The 15,965-nt window shown below is 37.3% G+C and overlaps 1 protein-coding gene across 5 annotated transcripts in view; it reads right to left on the reverse strand.

Annotated features, from left to right (window-relative positions):
- Positions 1-15,965, reverse strand: part of LOC139942139 (uncharacterized) — a 43,411-nt gene that overhangs the window by 3,044 nt on the left and 24,402 nt on the right. For 3 of the 5 annotated variants that reach the window (XM_071938863.1, XM_071938866.1, XM_071938867.1), the window contains 4 exons: positions 15,773-15,911; positions 14,745-14,814; positions 6,227-6,349; positions 611-1,038 (listed from right to left, as the gene is read on the reverse strand). In XM_071938863.1, coding sequence (XP_071794964.1) covers positions 6,267-6,349; positions 14,745-14,814; positions 15,773-15,911 — 292 coding nt within the window. In that variant the 3' untranslated portion in view covers positions 611-1,038; positions 6,227-6,266. Of the gene's footprint in view, positions 1-610; positions 1,039-6,226; positions 6,350-14,744; positions 14,815-15,772; positions 15,912-15,965 lie in introns of those variants that run through there. The other 2 variants (XM_071938865.1, XM_071938864.1) reach the window with 2 other exon arrangements.

A 15,965-nucleotide genomic window follows, 5' to 3' on the forward strand; every position in this document is an offset into this window, starting at 1 on the left:
AAAAAGCCTAACCTATGCAACTTGGAATGAATTCAATATTTTAACGTACAAAATTAATATTTTTTTAAAAATTTGTTGAATATTTCTGAGGAAATCTACATACTACATTGATTAACTTCTAAGAAACGCGGATACATACTTTACAAAACAGATTTCCCCATTACTGTACTATTTCATCCACAGATACATGCAAAGTGCACTGTAATAATAATAATAATAATAAAATAATAAAAAACCACCACCACCACTTTCAAGACGCTTCACAGTTTATGCAATTAACCATTCAGTTGAGCAGTCACTGTCAACAGAGGGCAGTCTTCATTCGTAGACGATAGTCTGTAGACAGGGACTATAACTGGAAATGCCTCGACTGTTAGGACATTGACTTCAAACATTGGGAGATGTGGGATTATGTAAGATGGCTGTAATCACGACTTTAAGAGGCATATCATGTTGGGATGCAGCACAAATATTGTAAACGATACGTGTGTTTTCATGTGAAATATTTGAATGAAATGAATGTAAATCATTGGCAAATGTTCTGGATACTCTTGCAATAATTTACGAAACAATATTTTTTAAAGATATGAATTAAAAAATGATTTTCTCCGACATTTTTCCGAAGTAGGAAAGTGACAAAACATATGTCTACACCTGGTTTTCAAAGAAAGGCACATTCAGTCTGTTAAGTGAAGGTGACAATCCAACATCTTCCAAATGTTCAAAGCCATTAGTTGACCTACTTCGAGGCTTTTTGTTCACCTGTCATGAAATACAACTACCACTGTGACTACACTGTTAATAACAATTATTATGTGGTCACCAAACTGAAATGATGACGATTAAAAGGATAAATGGACAAGGCAATCTTGAGATCCGGAGTTGCCAAGATGCTAAGATAAAGGTTGCCGGGAGGGGGCATTTGAAGGTTGCTTGTGGAGACTTGCTGAGCTCCTCAGAAGTTGCCCATGTCGCAGAGAGCTTGATCGTACTCAGTTTGCATGCGGTAGAGTTTTTCCTTTGTAAAATTCAAGTCATCTGCAGATGAACGGTGTATGACGGAGGATGGTGGGTGACAGAAAGGGGAGGTTAGAGGGGGAGGAAAAAGTAGAGAGGACAAAGGGAGGAAAGTGGAAACGATAGGAATAGGAATATTTAGAAAAGAGAAGAAAAATATACATCAAAATTAGTATAATGAAATCACAGAGGAAAATAAATAGTTCATTAGACATAATTCATATTAAAAATAAACGCAAAACAAACAAACAAACAAACAAACAAACAAACAAACAAACAAACAAACAAACAAACAAACTGCTTCAGCAATAGTTTTTAGCAGTAATAAAAACAATTCAGTGATAGGAATGTCGTTTTTAGCAGATCTGGTTGCTTCCCTATGCTAGTTCACGTTCTAAGAAAAACTTGTCAACATTCTTTTTTTAGACCTAACGCAGCCACACAATAATAACCGCTTCATCTCACAACCAACATAGTCATTATTTGAAGCAAGAAAAGGAAAGTGAGTTTTAGCTGATAACTTTCTGGTTAGCACAAACAGTTGTATGAATTGGGCGCTGATTCTTTTTGGCTACATTTCTATGGCTGATTTTAGACACAGTCTTATACAATTAAAGACTTTTGGGTGAACTCAACAGAAGAAGAGTGTTAGATTAAAACACCCTAAGTTTTGGAAATAAAATGACAGGACCCCAAAACCATGTTAGTCGTGGCGCATAACCAGCATTGGGTACTATGGTGCGGGTTAATCAGCACTAAGCATGCATTCCTGTAGTGTGAGTCAGGTTCCTTTGTTGAGATACACATTCAGCTGGTAAATTGGGCATTGGAGGTCTTGGTACCAGGTACATGTAAACACAATTTAAATACATCCAAAACAAATTACGAAGGATGTGAAGTTTTAGAAAATGATGATCAGGTTTAGAGCAAGTCTGAGCGCTGACACGGTTTCCAAGCACCAATCTCTTCAAGATTCTTGCGACTAGTTTCCCAAGAACCAGATGCCTACTGTACCTTATGATATCTCAACCAAGGAAGCACTTTTAAGGAAAATGTTCTGTTAGTTGAAAACATGAGTAGTGTTAAAATAAAACTGTTCATCGAGGCACTTTGTGTTTTTATTCATGGAAGAATAAAAACATGAATAAGAGAATGAGTTGCTAGTGCAGTGACACAAATGAAACCAATCATCTTGACAACCTTGGTAACAGAATAAAGGAAGGGGTATCCTGCGTTACTTCACTGCACTTTAAACTTTATGCTACCTATAAATAATCTTGCTATTCATTATTTATTAAAAAACAAGAGTAAGTAAACAAATGTTCGCAACCGAAAAGAGAATCACACACTGAATGTTCAGTCTTGACTGAATTTGCAGATATTATGAATGTCAATATGAACCACAACACCATCTCGACACAGAACTAAGTGCAATAGTGTTTGACACACCACCAATGATAGAACCACTGGCGACCCAAAGACAAGACACACTGAACGGGAAGACCACCCAATGATGAACAACACAGCAAGGTTAATTTTGTTAATTAGCAAGTTAGTAGTATGTGGAAACAAAACTCAACACCTAAGCTCTCTCTCGTATTTGATGCAAAGCTCGTTTTATACACATGCACTATTAACTGTCGAAAAATTTTCACCAAAAGTTAAAACAATTCCACTGTGAATTTCTAAAATAACGGACTACAGGGCATTTTGCTCAAACACATTTTGGACAACGCATGTTTTCATTTAAATGGGTATCACAAGGCACCGACTACTAAAAATACAAATTTTGGGAGACAGGCTGAGGCGGGGGCAGGAAAACCAGGAGTGAAACAATAGAGGGCGCTAAACTCTAACACTCAATACGTGTCTTGTTTGTGTTGTACATTGCTTTAGTTGAAACTTCCCTTAATTGTGGTTACCTCCGCCCTCCCTAGTCCCTAACCCCACCCATCATCTTATGTTATGCCACAGCTACCGACTCTTGCAACATCCTATAAGAAATAATAAGTTATTCAAAGTGTATAACAACCTCTAAGAAGGTGGAGAGTTGTTCAAGGAAACTGTCATGGGTTTTTTTCAGTTAGAATAAACGCTGAAAAGTAACAAGTAAGCTTGTTAATGATCAAACAAAAAATGCTATCGTCAACAGAAATGCAAAAATAAACTATGTTTGTGTTTAGAATTGTGATAGGATTATGGAGTTTTGAATGGTTTCCATGGAGCCCAAATCGCCATGGAGATCACGCTTTGATGAAACTAAGGGTTTGAGTTTAATGTCCCTCCAAAACATGGTCATATTTTCAAAGTTTTTGAGTTGTTCTACTTCTTGCGGTTATGTGTGGTAACTTGAATGAAACTTCATGGTAAATAAAACGAAAATAAATCATGTATTTTTATGTTGTTTTTGTTTGTATGGATGTTGTGCCTGTTAAAAGTGATTCAACTGTTTACCACAGTCAATAGACTTGTTAGTAGTCCATTCACCACAGTAAATCAGCTTGTTTGAGTGATCATATTCTGTCAGTAGAGGGCCAATTTTAGTTTAGTGTCTTCAAATGAGCCTTGTTGGTTCACTGTGTTGGTTCAAGAGAAATATAACAAAACAAATTAAAACATGATTTTAATTTTAATGGTGTAAAAAGGTCACTAATCTGACAATTTTAAGGTTTTTAAAAAACAGTTTTGGTAGATATTTGTGAAATCTTTTGACTCCAAAGGTAGTATAGTTTTGTACCTATCTTTTGACCACAGGATCCGTGATTTTACGATCCACTTTCTTCTAATTTGAACAATTGGAAACTAAAAATTGGATTTATGCATTCTCTATCTGTGTACAGAATATGATTCTTTGCTGAATGAAGGAAGAAATGTTGATGACAAAGGGCTCTCCAAGAAGAATCATGCATTATGCAAATGTTACCACAATAAAGTCAAATCACGATAAAGTCACACGGGAAAACAACCAGATCTGCCGAACACACATCACCATGTGTGAAAATAGTGAGACTCATCAATACTTGTGAAAATAGTGAGTGCATTAACCGGTCACCAACTTAACATAAGTACTTTAGGTGTGTGGCATAAACCACTACAGTATTAAGAATGCTATTATACAAAATTTCACACAGCAAGTTTTTTTACATCGGCTTTTATGGAATATCATACCAGCAAAAATCATTTGTGCATAAAATGTCCGTTTCTGTTTTAAATGTTGTACTAAAACTGAGTACGCACATCTTTGTTAACTGCCCCCCCATTGCACATTAGGCCATTCGGCTCTTGATTGGTTAATTAGTTTCTGGGTTTTGAATGAAAAGATAATTGTGCCTTCTCTGAGAGGTAGTTAATCACAACACTTCCAACAGTGAGCTGATTGAGGGTCACTTATGCTGGTAGCAGGCAAAATGCCTTCATAAATATTTCTGAAAAGTTTGATCTTCATACATAAGTTTGATGCACAGAAGGAGCCATATTTGTTTTCAAATTCAAATTTAAGTTATGGGAGACAAACAAAAAAGTCTGTCTCACTATTTGCATATTTTAAGCAATGGCATTTGATATTTGAAATGCACACAGTGAATATTATCAAAGAATGACATTTCTTCTGCTTTTGCAGTTGTTATGAACAAATGTTTAAGTCACAGCGCCCTCAAGCAACTGCCTTTTGACAGGCACATATGAAAAGAAGATATTGCATTATAAAGCCTTATCACTGATGAAATGTAACACACAAAATGACCTTTAAGGTAATTTGCATACAACCTTTATGCTAATTAGGCAGGAGAAGTAATTTGTCTGTTGCGCATTAGTCATTTTAGCAAACCAGCTCCAAAGATATCACAATGGGAAACATTTCAATTCAATGATATAGCTTTGTTAAAGAGGGGCTCCAGGGTCAAACTCGGTTTTGTGATGCACTCATTTTCCAATAGATAGAGTTCTCATGAAAGTGGGGGGAAACTTACAAGTTTAAGGTCACACGTTAAAATGGTGTAAAGTATGAATTTACGTGATACTCTTTCAGAGAGAAATTTGAAAAATTACATCATCAGACAGCAAAACCAAACGGGTCTGTACATTCCAAACAGGCATTTCTGCGCAGGCCAAAAGCTCAAATTCAATGCCATTTTGATTGAATATCATCAGAATCTAGGAATGAACTGAAAATTCCTTGAAATTGAGTTCTTGAAGGATATCAAACACAGTGGCATTTTACACAATTTTAACGCAAGGTTACAGACTTGTAATTTTTCCTCCCATTTTGATAAAGACTCAACCTATTGGAAAATGAGTGGATCACACAACTGAGTTTAACCTTGGAGCCCCTCTTAAAGGCAACAACCCATGCATGTCCCAATGCTTTGCAGTTTGGATTCCCAAAAAGTGCCTTGACATACTTACCCTCATCAAATCTTGGGCAAAGTTCTCAAGAGCTTGAGAGCAGAAGAGTTTGAATTAAGTGTTGGTTTTTGTTGTTTGGTTATTAATGCTCTAATGCAGACACATAGCCACCATGCAACATGCAAGCGGCAGATGCTTCAATTTGAGAGTGTACTAAGCAGAACTTGTCTACTAAGCAGAACTTGTCTTTCTGCTGACAAGGTTCAAGGGAAACTAAACCGACACGACATCAAAACTATGGGACATGCTTTTGAAGTGAGTTGCTAGGTCTAAAGAGAGGGTTTTCAGAACAGCAGAATGAAGGAGAGATAGATGAGAGGGGTGATTCCAGACCAAGGTGGGAATTAAGGCACAAGAGAGTCTGTTGGAGGAGAAGTTGCAGTGGTGCTAATTCTTTGTTTGATCTCGGGACCAAACAAAAGACAAAAATAATATGGCAGGTTTATCTGTAATATTGGCAAATACATCCCAAGAATGCAAACAGGTGAAAATGCAATATCAGGAGATTTTTTGTGATTGCATTGACAAAATAGCTTCCATTTTTAATTGCGTTTGACCTGACAACTAGAGTCTGAAGTACACAAATTGGTAAAATTCACGCCACCGTTGTGAAAAAAACTCACCGCCGAGTGTCAAAAGTGCATTTTTTTCCTGAATTATTATTGTTGGCTGTACTTGAATAAAAAAAGTATTGCCAACTTCAAGACCATTTATGCGCCACTCTCCCAACCTTTATGGAATCACCTCTCTTCGGGGGTTTACAATTAATTTTAAAAACAAAACCAAAAATAGGAATAATGCCGACCACAGAGGGACTGGATAATAGAAGACGATTGATGCGTTGCTCATAGTAGGTTGAGTTCCGTAGTCACTTCGTCCAGCTCATTTTTAAGTTTGTTGGATTTCTCTCTCTCGGCAGCTAGTTGATCTGTAGGAAATGTTACATGCAGACTTAAGAAGATTAACAATAAAGGGGGTATGGCTCCAAATCAGTCAGAGATAGATTTAAGGGGGTGGGGTGGTTGAGATGGGGGATAGATCAGTAATGCTTCGTAGCATCTTCAATGGTTTCAACTTCACAAGAGTTCAAGGCGAACATCAAACTGTCTTCTGTCACAAACAATAGACCTTAGCACTGATGATGTCACACCACTTTGCAGAGAAGCATGAGAAACAATTTTGCCTCTACACAACTGTCGGAAATGCAGGACCAAGTTACAGCACTTTAGCAACGCTGTAACTTGGTCGACATCATCTGCAGGACCAAGTTACAGCACTTTAGCAACGCTGTAACTTGGTCAACATCATCTGTGCGGAAGTCCATTTTATAGCGCTTTCTTCTGTAAGTTGCTACAGTTTGCATTCAGATGAAGTCTTAACCAAGAGTAACTCGGTTCACAAGACAGTGATCTGAGGAAGACAGTGCAATCGCCTGCCACCAAGCATCTCTATCACCCATCTCCAATGCTTCCTCAAAACTGACCCATGAAACATTTTTCTCCAAAGGAAGGCTTTACACTTCCCATATGACATTTGGATGATTCAGCAAGGCTGAAGCTTTAGCAGCAGTTTGGAAATGATCGAGCTGTGACTGATTTTGAGCCAGTAAGCATAGCACAGGACTGGACAAACATCTCAGTGGTCTTAGATAATGGTATGTAGGAACAACAACGGAACCAAACAAGCTCCCTTTTAGATATGAGAGTAAGCATTACCAAGTCAATCAAAATGAAGACTTGAGGTGCACTTAATAAAAATGTTTTGAAAATTTGTTTTGGTCACCGCTGTCGGCACTGCTTTTGTCCAATCCTGTGCAACCACTGCAAGAGTACTCTACAAATCTCAATGAATCAATGGGAGGTGGCAGCGGAAAGTGTCCTTGCCTTGTGATTGGTCAAATTATTGGTCAAAATGCACAATTTTCAGTTGTTATACTAGATTAAGTTGAACAACTTTCTTTTCATGAACAAACAAATTAAGGCTGAAATTTTGTTACTGTTTAAAATTCAAGATCTGAAGAAAAGAAAACAAATTGTTTTAAAAAATTTAAAATTAATGACAGAAGGAAATTGTATTCCCACAGTGCTGTTGGGCACATTTGTTGCAGATTTAATTTTAGAGCAAACATTTCCCAAGAATGAATAAACATTCAGATGTGAATCAATGTTTGTTTTGAAAATGTTTTTTCCTCAGTCCACTATTGTTGCCGCAGTAACTATCAGTGTCATAGCGACACTAGTATGTTTGTTGACATTATCACTGATGCATTTCCTTTTTGATGTGAATTGACCAATCAGAACGTCCGGCAGTCGTAATGCCCATGAAATTATGACAGGAAATGTTTCCTGTTCACAACCACAAAAAGGAAATCCTTAGTTTTCATTTTGGTGCGTTTTTGTTTTATAAAGCATCATCTTACCGCAGGAAGAGTTTTATAATGGATTTTTAAAAAAAGTCTTCAACAATGTTGAATGTGTGCATGACCAATGTACTTTTATAAGATTGGACTCAAGGTTTCTTGTTAACCTTTTGAACACTTCTACAAACCACGAGATGTTAGCCAATTGAGTACAAAGAGATTGCCTAGTCTAGTAAAAGCACCTGATATTAAGTTAAAAAGTTTGATTTGTTTTTGATAATAAGAATGTTGATACACCACCAAGCCCAAGCAACAACCAGCTCAAGCCCAATATAGACGCTCTACAAAGTTTCTACATCTGCTGAGAGCCTAGGGCTCAATGGGGAGTGATCATACAGGTTAGGGTTCTCCCAAGCGGTTTGTCAACACTATGGGGTAATCTGGATCAAGTTTGGCCGAAGCACGCTCAATTAAAAATAATGTCCTCGGAATATGTTGTACAAAGTACTTGGTTTTTTTCATCTTTGGTTTCAAAAGTCACACTATGCAATCTAGAGCATTCTAGAATTTGAAACTTTGCATGGTGGATATGGAAAGGTTTGCGGTAACACCATGTAATGACTATCTCCAATGAGTTGGGGTGGTCTTCTCCAGATTACAGATCGAAACGTTGAGTTGAAACTAACGGTTCTAGAGACAGTCATTATATGGTGTTACCGCAAACCTTTCCACATAGAGCATTCTTCTTTTTGTGAACTTGATCTGAAGTCAATAAACAAAAAGTTAAAAAAGAAAGAGTTTCTTTGTTCTTTGTTTGCAGCCGCAATTCGGTGGATGGGTCTAATGGGCGAGGACCCTTTATGTATAACATTACAGCAATGATTATGTATACGGGATTTGAGGCATGTATACGTTAGATAAGCTGGGCAGGCATAGCTGAAACAAGGTATGAAGATGATAAGAGAAACCCAGAAACTGAAAGACGCATGTCCGACAACTAGATAGTTAGAATACTTCAACTGTGTAATATCTGTATGTAGTCTTTCACAAGAATCCTGTAAATAGATTAAAGCCACTTACATAGCGAGTCACTGAATGTACTGTTGAGATCTCGATAAACCAAAAACCAAGAGCCTCACACCAGGCCAATGTGACCATCAACAAAGTAAACACAACTTGAATTAATTCATACCTTTGTCCAGATTTTGAAGATTTAGGTTTTGTGAGAAGTGAAAATCAACCACATTTCCCCAAACAAATTTGTTAAGAACAAATACAAATGTTACAGAGAAATTGAAGAGACCTAAAGGCCGGAAAATGAAAACTTCCATTTCAAGAGTACAAGAATCACAACCATCATCAAGAAAAGACTGTGTCAAGTTGATTGCGGGAAGAAAAAAACGAAGACAAGTACCTCTTACTAAGGGAGCGACAGAGACCAAATCCCTGTCTTTTAACTTTTCACATGTTGCTGTGCATTTCAACCACAAGGCACCAGCCAGAATACTGCACTTATAAGAAGTAGAGATTCTAACTGTTACTCGTCTTGTCAATTAAACCAAACTTCTTACCGCTTCATCTAGCTTGTCACACATATATATTTGGATTGTTAAGATAGTCATATGGATTCAACTCATCCAATCCACTGGTCACCATGCTTTTAATTCTATAATCACTGAATAAAAAAATATATAAATAAAAAAAGTCAAACCACACAAAATGGTGAAATTCCTTCTTACCGAGGGGAACAAGTCCTTTTGATGGGACGTCATTCTTAGGACTGTGCCACTGCGTCATCTCGCCTTTAAACTCTGCGGTCTCATGACTGGTGTATTTTCTTTGGTTTTATTCCTTTTTTTGTTAATTATTAATCCAAACAAACTAAACGAAATTCCACACCCATGCTCTCAAGCTTTGGTAATGACAAATGCTGTACACCTATATATCGGATATAAGTTCCCTAAACTTACTAAGTGAAACTGGCGCAAGCTTAACAAAACAAACTAGGTAAATGAGCTAACCAGATCAAGATCTTTTCAATATAAAAAATCCCCCAGATATTGTTTGGTTAAAATATAAAAGCAATAATAATTTAAAACAACATTTTAGCTGGATTTAATTCCAAAATTCAGAAAGAATGAATTTTGTTTTGTATTTCCACCCAAGAAGTATTTGCTTCCCTTTAAATTCTAATATTTTGGACTATTTTTTTAGGCCCTCATTATGGGCTTGCAAGACCATTCAGTTTGTTGTCAGAGAGAATTTTGGGACAAATTTCACAATGATTCTTAAATGTGCTTATCATAAGTGACTCTTTTGAATGATCTAGAATCAAATTGAATAAGGCTGTTGGTGGACCATCCATTAATACCTCCATGCAAAAACTCAAACCACGATGTCAACTAGTGTTAAAGACGTTCAATGACCATTCAAATGAGCATTCACAATGGGCCTTATTAAATGAACATCACTCTATGGAACGTGCCTGGAGGGTGTGCACCACTGGTCAATCACTTAACAATTTTTTTTATGTTCAACAGCCAAGTTTTTTTTTGGGTATTTGTATTGAAATGTAGCCAAACTGTTTTTCATATAGAGAGTTTACCATAACATCTAGACTCGTTCAGGTTCCTTCACTAAACAATTTTTCGTACTCCACATTACCAAGTTTTTATTGGCATTTGTTTTGAAGTTCAATAAATTGCTAAGCAGTTACACAATTCAGATTATAATTTTTTAAGTTCTGCGTAAGAGATGATTTCCAGTGGGAGACTTCTGAGACAAAGGGGCGTTACCACTCATCGGTCCTTTTCCAATGTTCTCGCTGAGAACACAATAGAAAAGTACCAGTTAGTGGGGACAATCTCAATTGTCTTAAAACTAAAGTGTAGGCTTATCACTGATCTTGTTTATCCCCATGTCTTACTAAGAACTTGATGCAGATCTTTATTTACCAAATAAAGAAACGGATTCCTTGGGATGTCACCTAATGATGTGCAAACCCTTAAAGATTTTACAATGAACTCCCAATTAAGATATCCAATGTTCCAAGTTATGTTACACACAAAGTTTACTATATCCTTCCACATCAACCATGATGTTTCAGTGCGATTGAAAGTTGGTTTTGTATCTCGGACATGACTTTATTGAGAGTTGGTTTTTCCTACTAGAATTATCTACTCTTGCTTAGACTCGACAGGGGTATTCAAGACGCAGATGCATCGATAATTCGTTACTACTGTCTAGAGTTGTTACAACCCATACATGCAGTGAAGTTCAGCTGAACTTAATGTTAGTTCAAACATCATATCTTTTGGTTTCGATTAGCAAAAACTACCGTCCATGAAAAAACAAAACACAGAACTGACAACACGATGAAGTATGACATAACCAGTGGATAAGTACCACTTGTACCAATATTAAAAATACCAGTGTCTGCTGAAAGTTATACATCAACGCACGACCACAATAGTATTAAATATGTCGACTCACAGTTGACAAAAAAACATTCTCATTAAAAAAAAATGTCCACATATCTGAAACCAATATGAATCTAACTACTTTCAAATAATTAAAATAAATTTTATTTCTGTACCCGTTGTGTTTGACCCCCTTCCCCTTAATCTAACTACTGTTCCGATTTCCGTAATTGGTCCCGATCAGCACTGCCAAAAACCATGCACATCAGGCAGATATCTTGTTAAATCAATCACCACGTTCCTGTGGCTGGTTATGATTGAATAAAGACGCTAGCATTAAACCTATACTGTGATCAAACCACCATCCATGCCAAGAACAGAGCTAAGAGATAAATACAAAGTGGGCTGATATTATTAGTAGAAAGGTTAGGTATGGAAAATTAAAGTTTGCTGAGGATGAGAAATGTAATTTAAATTCAAAAGATTACCTATTATGAAATTCATACTAGAACCATTTTTTTTCTGTAAAATATTTCCCCCTGAACTGAAAACTGTTTCTGAAAAATGCATTAGTTGCAGATTTTGGTTGTTACAACAACCAATATTAAGAACAATGTGTTTACATGCTGAACATTGTGCATGGCTTTTCATTTATTGTCTCCTGACCCACACAATCAATTAAAGCCATTGGACCCTTTCGGTAAACAGTATTGTCCAAGGCCCACACTTTGTGTATCACAACTTCTATATCAAATAACAAACCTGTGAAAATTTGGGCTTAATCAGTCATCGGAGTCGGGAGAAAATAACGGGAAAACCCACCCTTGTATCCGCACGTTTCGCCGTGTCATGACATGTGTTTAAAATAAATCCGTAATTCTCGTTAACGAGAATTGATATCGTTTTACTGTTTTCTCAAAAAGTAAAGCATTTCATGGAATAATATTTCAAGAGAAGTATTTCACCACTACCTTCTGTAAACCCTGTAAGTTATTTGTAAATCTGTGACCTTTTTTTTTTTTTTCTGTACCGAAAGGGTCCAATGGCTTTAAGCCACAATTGTTACAAGTTTGTTATTTCATGTATAATATGGCTAATCACACAGAAACAGTCTGTGACTCTCATGTTGTTTTTTATTGGCGATGTTTATGAAGTCTTTTAGCTGATAATTCAAATAGTGAATGTGCTTTAATGAACCGTTGGTGGTGTGGGGGTGGGGGGGGGGGGGATTGAGGGCAGTATAACCAAGCATTAAGCAATGAGTAAGGCGGGTGTTAAAAAGAAAAAGGTTGCTTTTTCGAAGACCCTCAATAAGACATTGGAGTAAGGTCATGGAAAATCAAAGTTGTCAAAGAGAATTACAAAAAAACAGAAAGATAAAGACTGACAGGACAGTATGAAAAACAACACCTTAGAAGAAATTAACGACTTTTCATAATTGATTTTAAATAAATGACAAATCTTTTAAGCCGAGTACAATTTGTACTAGTAGGTTGTGAATTTATCTAACTTGACTGTAATATTACTATGGGAATTGAATATTTAGTCATTGTATTTTCTATATTCAGAAGTGTTTTGATTTGAGTGTGGTTTCAGTTGTGGAAGTAATTTTATCCTACACTTCTAAACTGTGATTTCCCCTGAATATGAATCTCCCATACCATATAAGGCAATGCATATTTGTGACATCACAGCCCTATCCCATAATAAGGTACAGACTCTTGCTAGCCTGGTGGGCATACACTCTGAGCTGTAACACAGTGCCTACTACTAGAGGCCATTGCCAGCATACCACTGTAAAATGTCTGGCATTCTAGCCACATGATTATCATATACATGCATGGAATGTAGGCTGTGATCTTTTTGACAAGAGTGAACTTAAAGGGGCCGAGTTGGCAGAGGGGAAAAATCTAATCTATTTGAGTGGGCAGATTTGAAGTACAAATTAGGTGTAGAGGTTGGTTTTACACACTGTACATGTGATTGCATTGGTCATAGTGATACCATGGAGGTAGAAATAGCCTCCATGGTAATACTTAGTATTAGTATTGAGTGGGGACACAAAAATGTCCTGAAGGAATTTCAAGCTCCTTTGAATATGCTTAGGTCCCTCACAACCAACATGATCCCCACCCCCCCCCCCCCCCCCCTGTTACTCTGGAAATTATATAATGAAGCCCACCTTAACAAACCGGTCCATAAAAAAAAGTCCATTAAAAACAATTTAGGCCCCAATTTCAGACAAGGTACTTGATCATTATAATGTTTGAGCAGCCATGAAATGTGTTTGTCTATTGTGCTAGGTTTACCTTGAGTGCGTGTTTCATATATTGTTCTGGGATGACAAAAAAAATGATCAGCTTTAGGAATGATGGTGAGCAGTAGAGTGTAACAAGTTCACAACTTCATGAAAAACACAAAAACAGGGACAATGAGGCAAGAACAAGATGAATGCGCATGAAAAGTTTGCTCTTTTTATAATTATTAAAAAGCCGATTAATGAACGAATGAATTAATGTTTTAGTGGTAAGCATGTCAAACATCAAGCCATGAAATTTTATTACAGCATCACTCACTCGCAATATGCTCAACAGAAATTGTAAAAAAAGGAAAATTCTACGAGCTAAGAAGAAGAGAACATTGATTATAAAAGCACGACGGGGGGTTATCGCTGAATGCTGAAACCAAGGTATTAAGGAAAAAGATTGATTTCAAATCATTGTATTCAGAAAGCAAAAGGAATATCTGTAAATAAATAATGGATAATACAGATACAAGGGTTGTCACATAGAGTGAACTGGAAACACCAGCAAAGCGACAGTGGAAATATAAACTTGTCTGGAGAAGACAATAAAATCTGGAGAAGACAATAATGAAGTGTTGCATTTCCTGCTGCCAATGAGTTTTTAAAATTGTTGTGTTATGATCTTCACAAATTTCAATCAACAGCAAGTTTTAATGCTGCAGTAGACTAGCCAAAGACAACACAAGTAGAGAAGGTTTGTATACAAACACTCCAGGAGCTACGCAGAATCGGTTCCTTAGAGGGTGCCCTAGCTCCTTGCAGAAAGGGCTTTGAAAAATGGCCAATGAATTCATCAAAACTTTTTAATAAATCGTTTTTAATTCCGGTCCTGAGGTTTTGGCCACAAGAGATGAACAACTTCATTATGCATTCCCATAAGAGGAGATATTGAAACATGGTTGGTGGTTGGTTTTTTATATTTAATTTGTCCCCAATGTGCACTCCTAAGCTTTTAAATTTAGGTTAAAAAAATATCTCTACACCAGACCTCTTATCTACTGCTCCTGATGTGTTCTAATATCTACATATGACATTTTAAAAACTAAGCATAGACCAACATTTTTATGTAACCACCGCATCTAACATCCGGTGGAACGGTAATAAACCACATCTACAATACAACACCAAATTCTTACCTCCGGCCCTGTACACGTATACAAACAAGAAAGCCTATAACTGTTTACCTGTGCATGATGGGTAATAATCCCATCATGCATTGTGATTAGCGGAGGACACTCACCTTCTGCACAATCCAGTTGTGACTGAAGGGTCTTAATAGACCGGTTGGCAAACTCGTCACGGTTCGACAGCTACAGTCACCAAGCAAAATAAGAAGGGATGAAAATAACAGAAAAGCGTTGATGATAACATTCAAACTTAAGTTTGGAGCTGACCTTAATATAAGCCGGGTTCATACTACTTGCGAAAGTGGATACGATACAAATGTTGTTGTCACAAATTCAAAACGAATAATTCGCATCAGTTGACCTGTGCTCAAGCCCTGCAAAATGTTTGCTGTGAACACAGCCCTTCGACCTCAAAATTCGCTATGCATTCGCAGGAAGTATGAATCGGGCTATACGACCGGTTTCTAAAGCAAAGCTAAGGTTCAACCCACCTGTATGAGGCCCGGCACCCAAGGCATATGTTTTCAAAATGGCGACAGAGTCAAAGCCGTGGTTTAGAAAGAGACTCTACTCAAATCTAAGAAAATTTTTACCGCTATCTATAACACATCAGTCTAGGGTAAAATTATATCATGTGGCGTTTTTCATCCTCATTGCAATGATCAATATAAATGGTCTCTTACTGTTAGACAAAATTCCTGTAAATTGCATTTTGTGTAAACATAACACTATTTTCCATAAGCTTTTCAAAGTGCATAATTCAAGCCAGCAGACTATGTTCAACATCTGTGAATCTATTGCACAATATGTCCAGTTTGAGGGTTGGGAACTGCTTCAAACATGGGCATCTGACGGTGACAACTCAACAAAAATGATTTGCTCAAATAAGTTTAACAATCTCAACTCTTTATTGTTGCAAGCCTGATCCTCTTCGTAGCAGAAAACTCAGCCACTATTCTACAATCCCAGCCGTATCTCATTGGGCCCCTGCACCAAGGCCCCCATGCCCCCTTCAATGTTGGCTCTCCTTGCGCGGTCTTCAGCGCTCCCATCAACATTGAACGGGGGATGAGGGACGAGGGAGAGAATGTTTATTCATTTTTGGCCTGGATTGTAGAAGGATCCAAGAGTCCATACTTACATCTTCCTTCTCTAGTTTGAGCTCCTGTACTCTTACAGCCAGCGTCTCCTCTTGCTCAGAAGCCTTCTCGTATCTGGCCTCAGCAGACTTGCAAGCTGCCTGCAAAGCGCTAACCTGTTCTGTAAGTTCATTGAGCTTGCTGCAGAGGGGAGAAAGAAACAACACAACATGGTCTCATCAACTTCAAACTATC

Source organism: Asterias amurensis, chromosome 9 (assembly GCF_032118995.1).
Source record: "Asterias amurensis chromosome 9, ASM3211899v1".
Classification (NCBI taxonomy): Eukaryota; Metazoa; Echinodermata; class Asteroidea; order Forcipulatida; family Asteriidae; genus Asterias; species Asterias amurensis.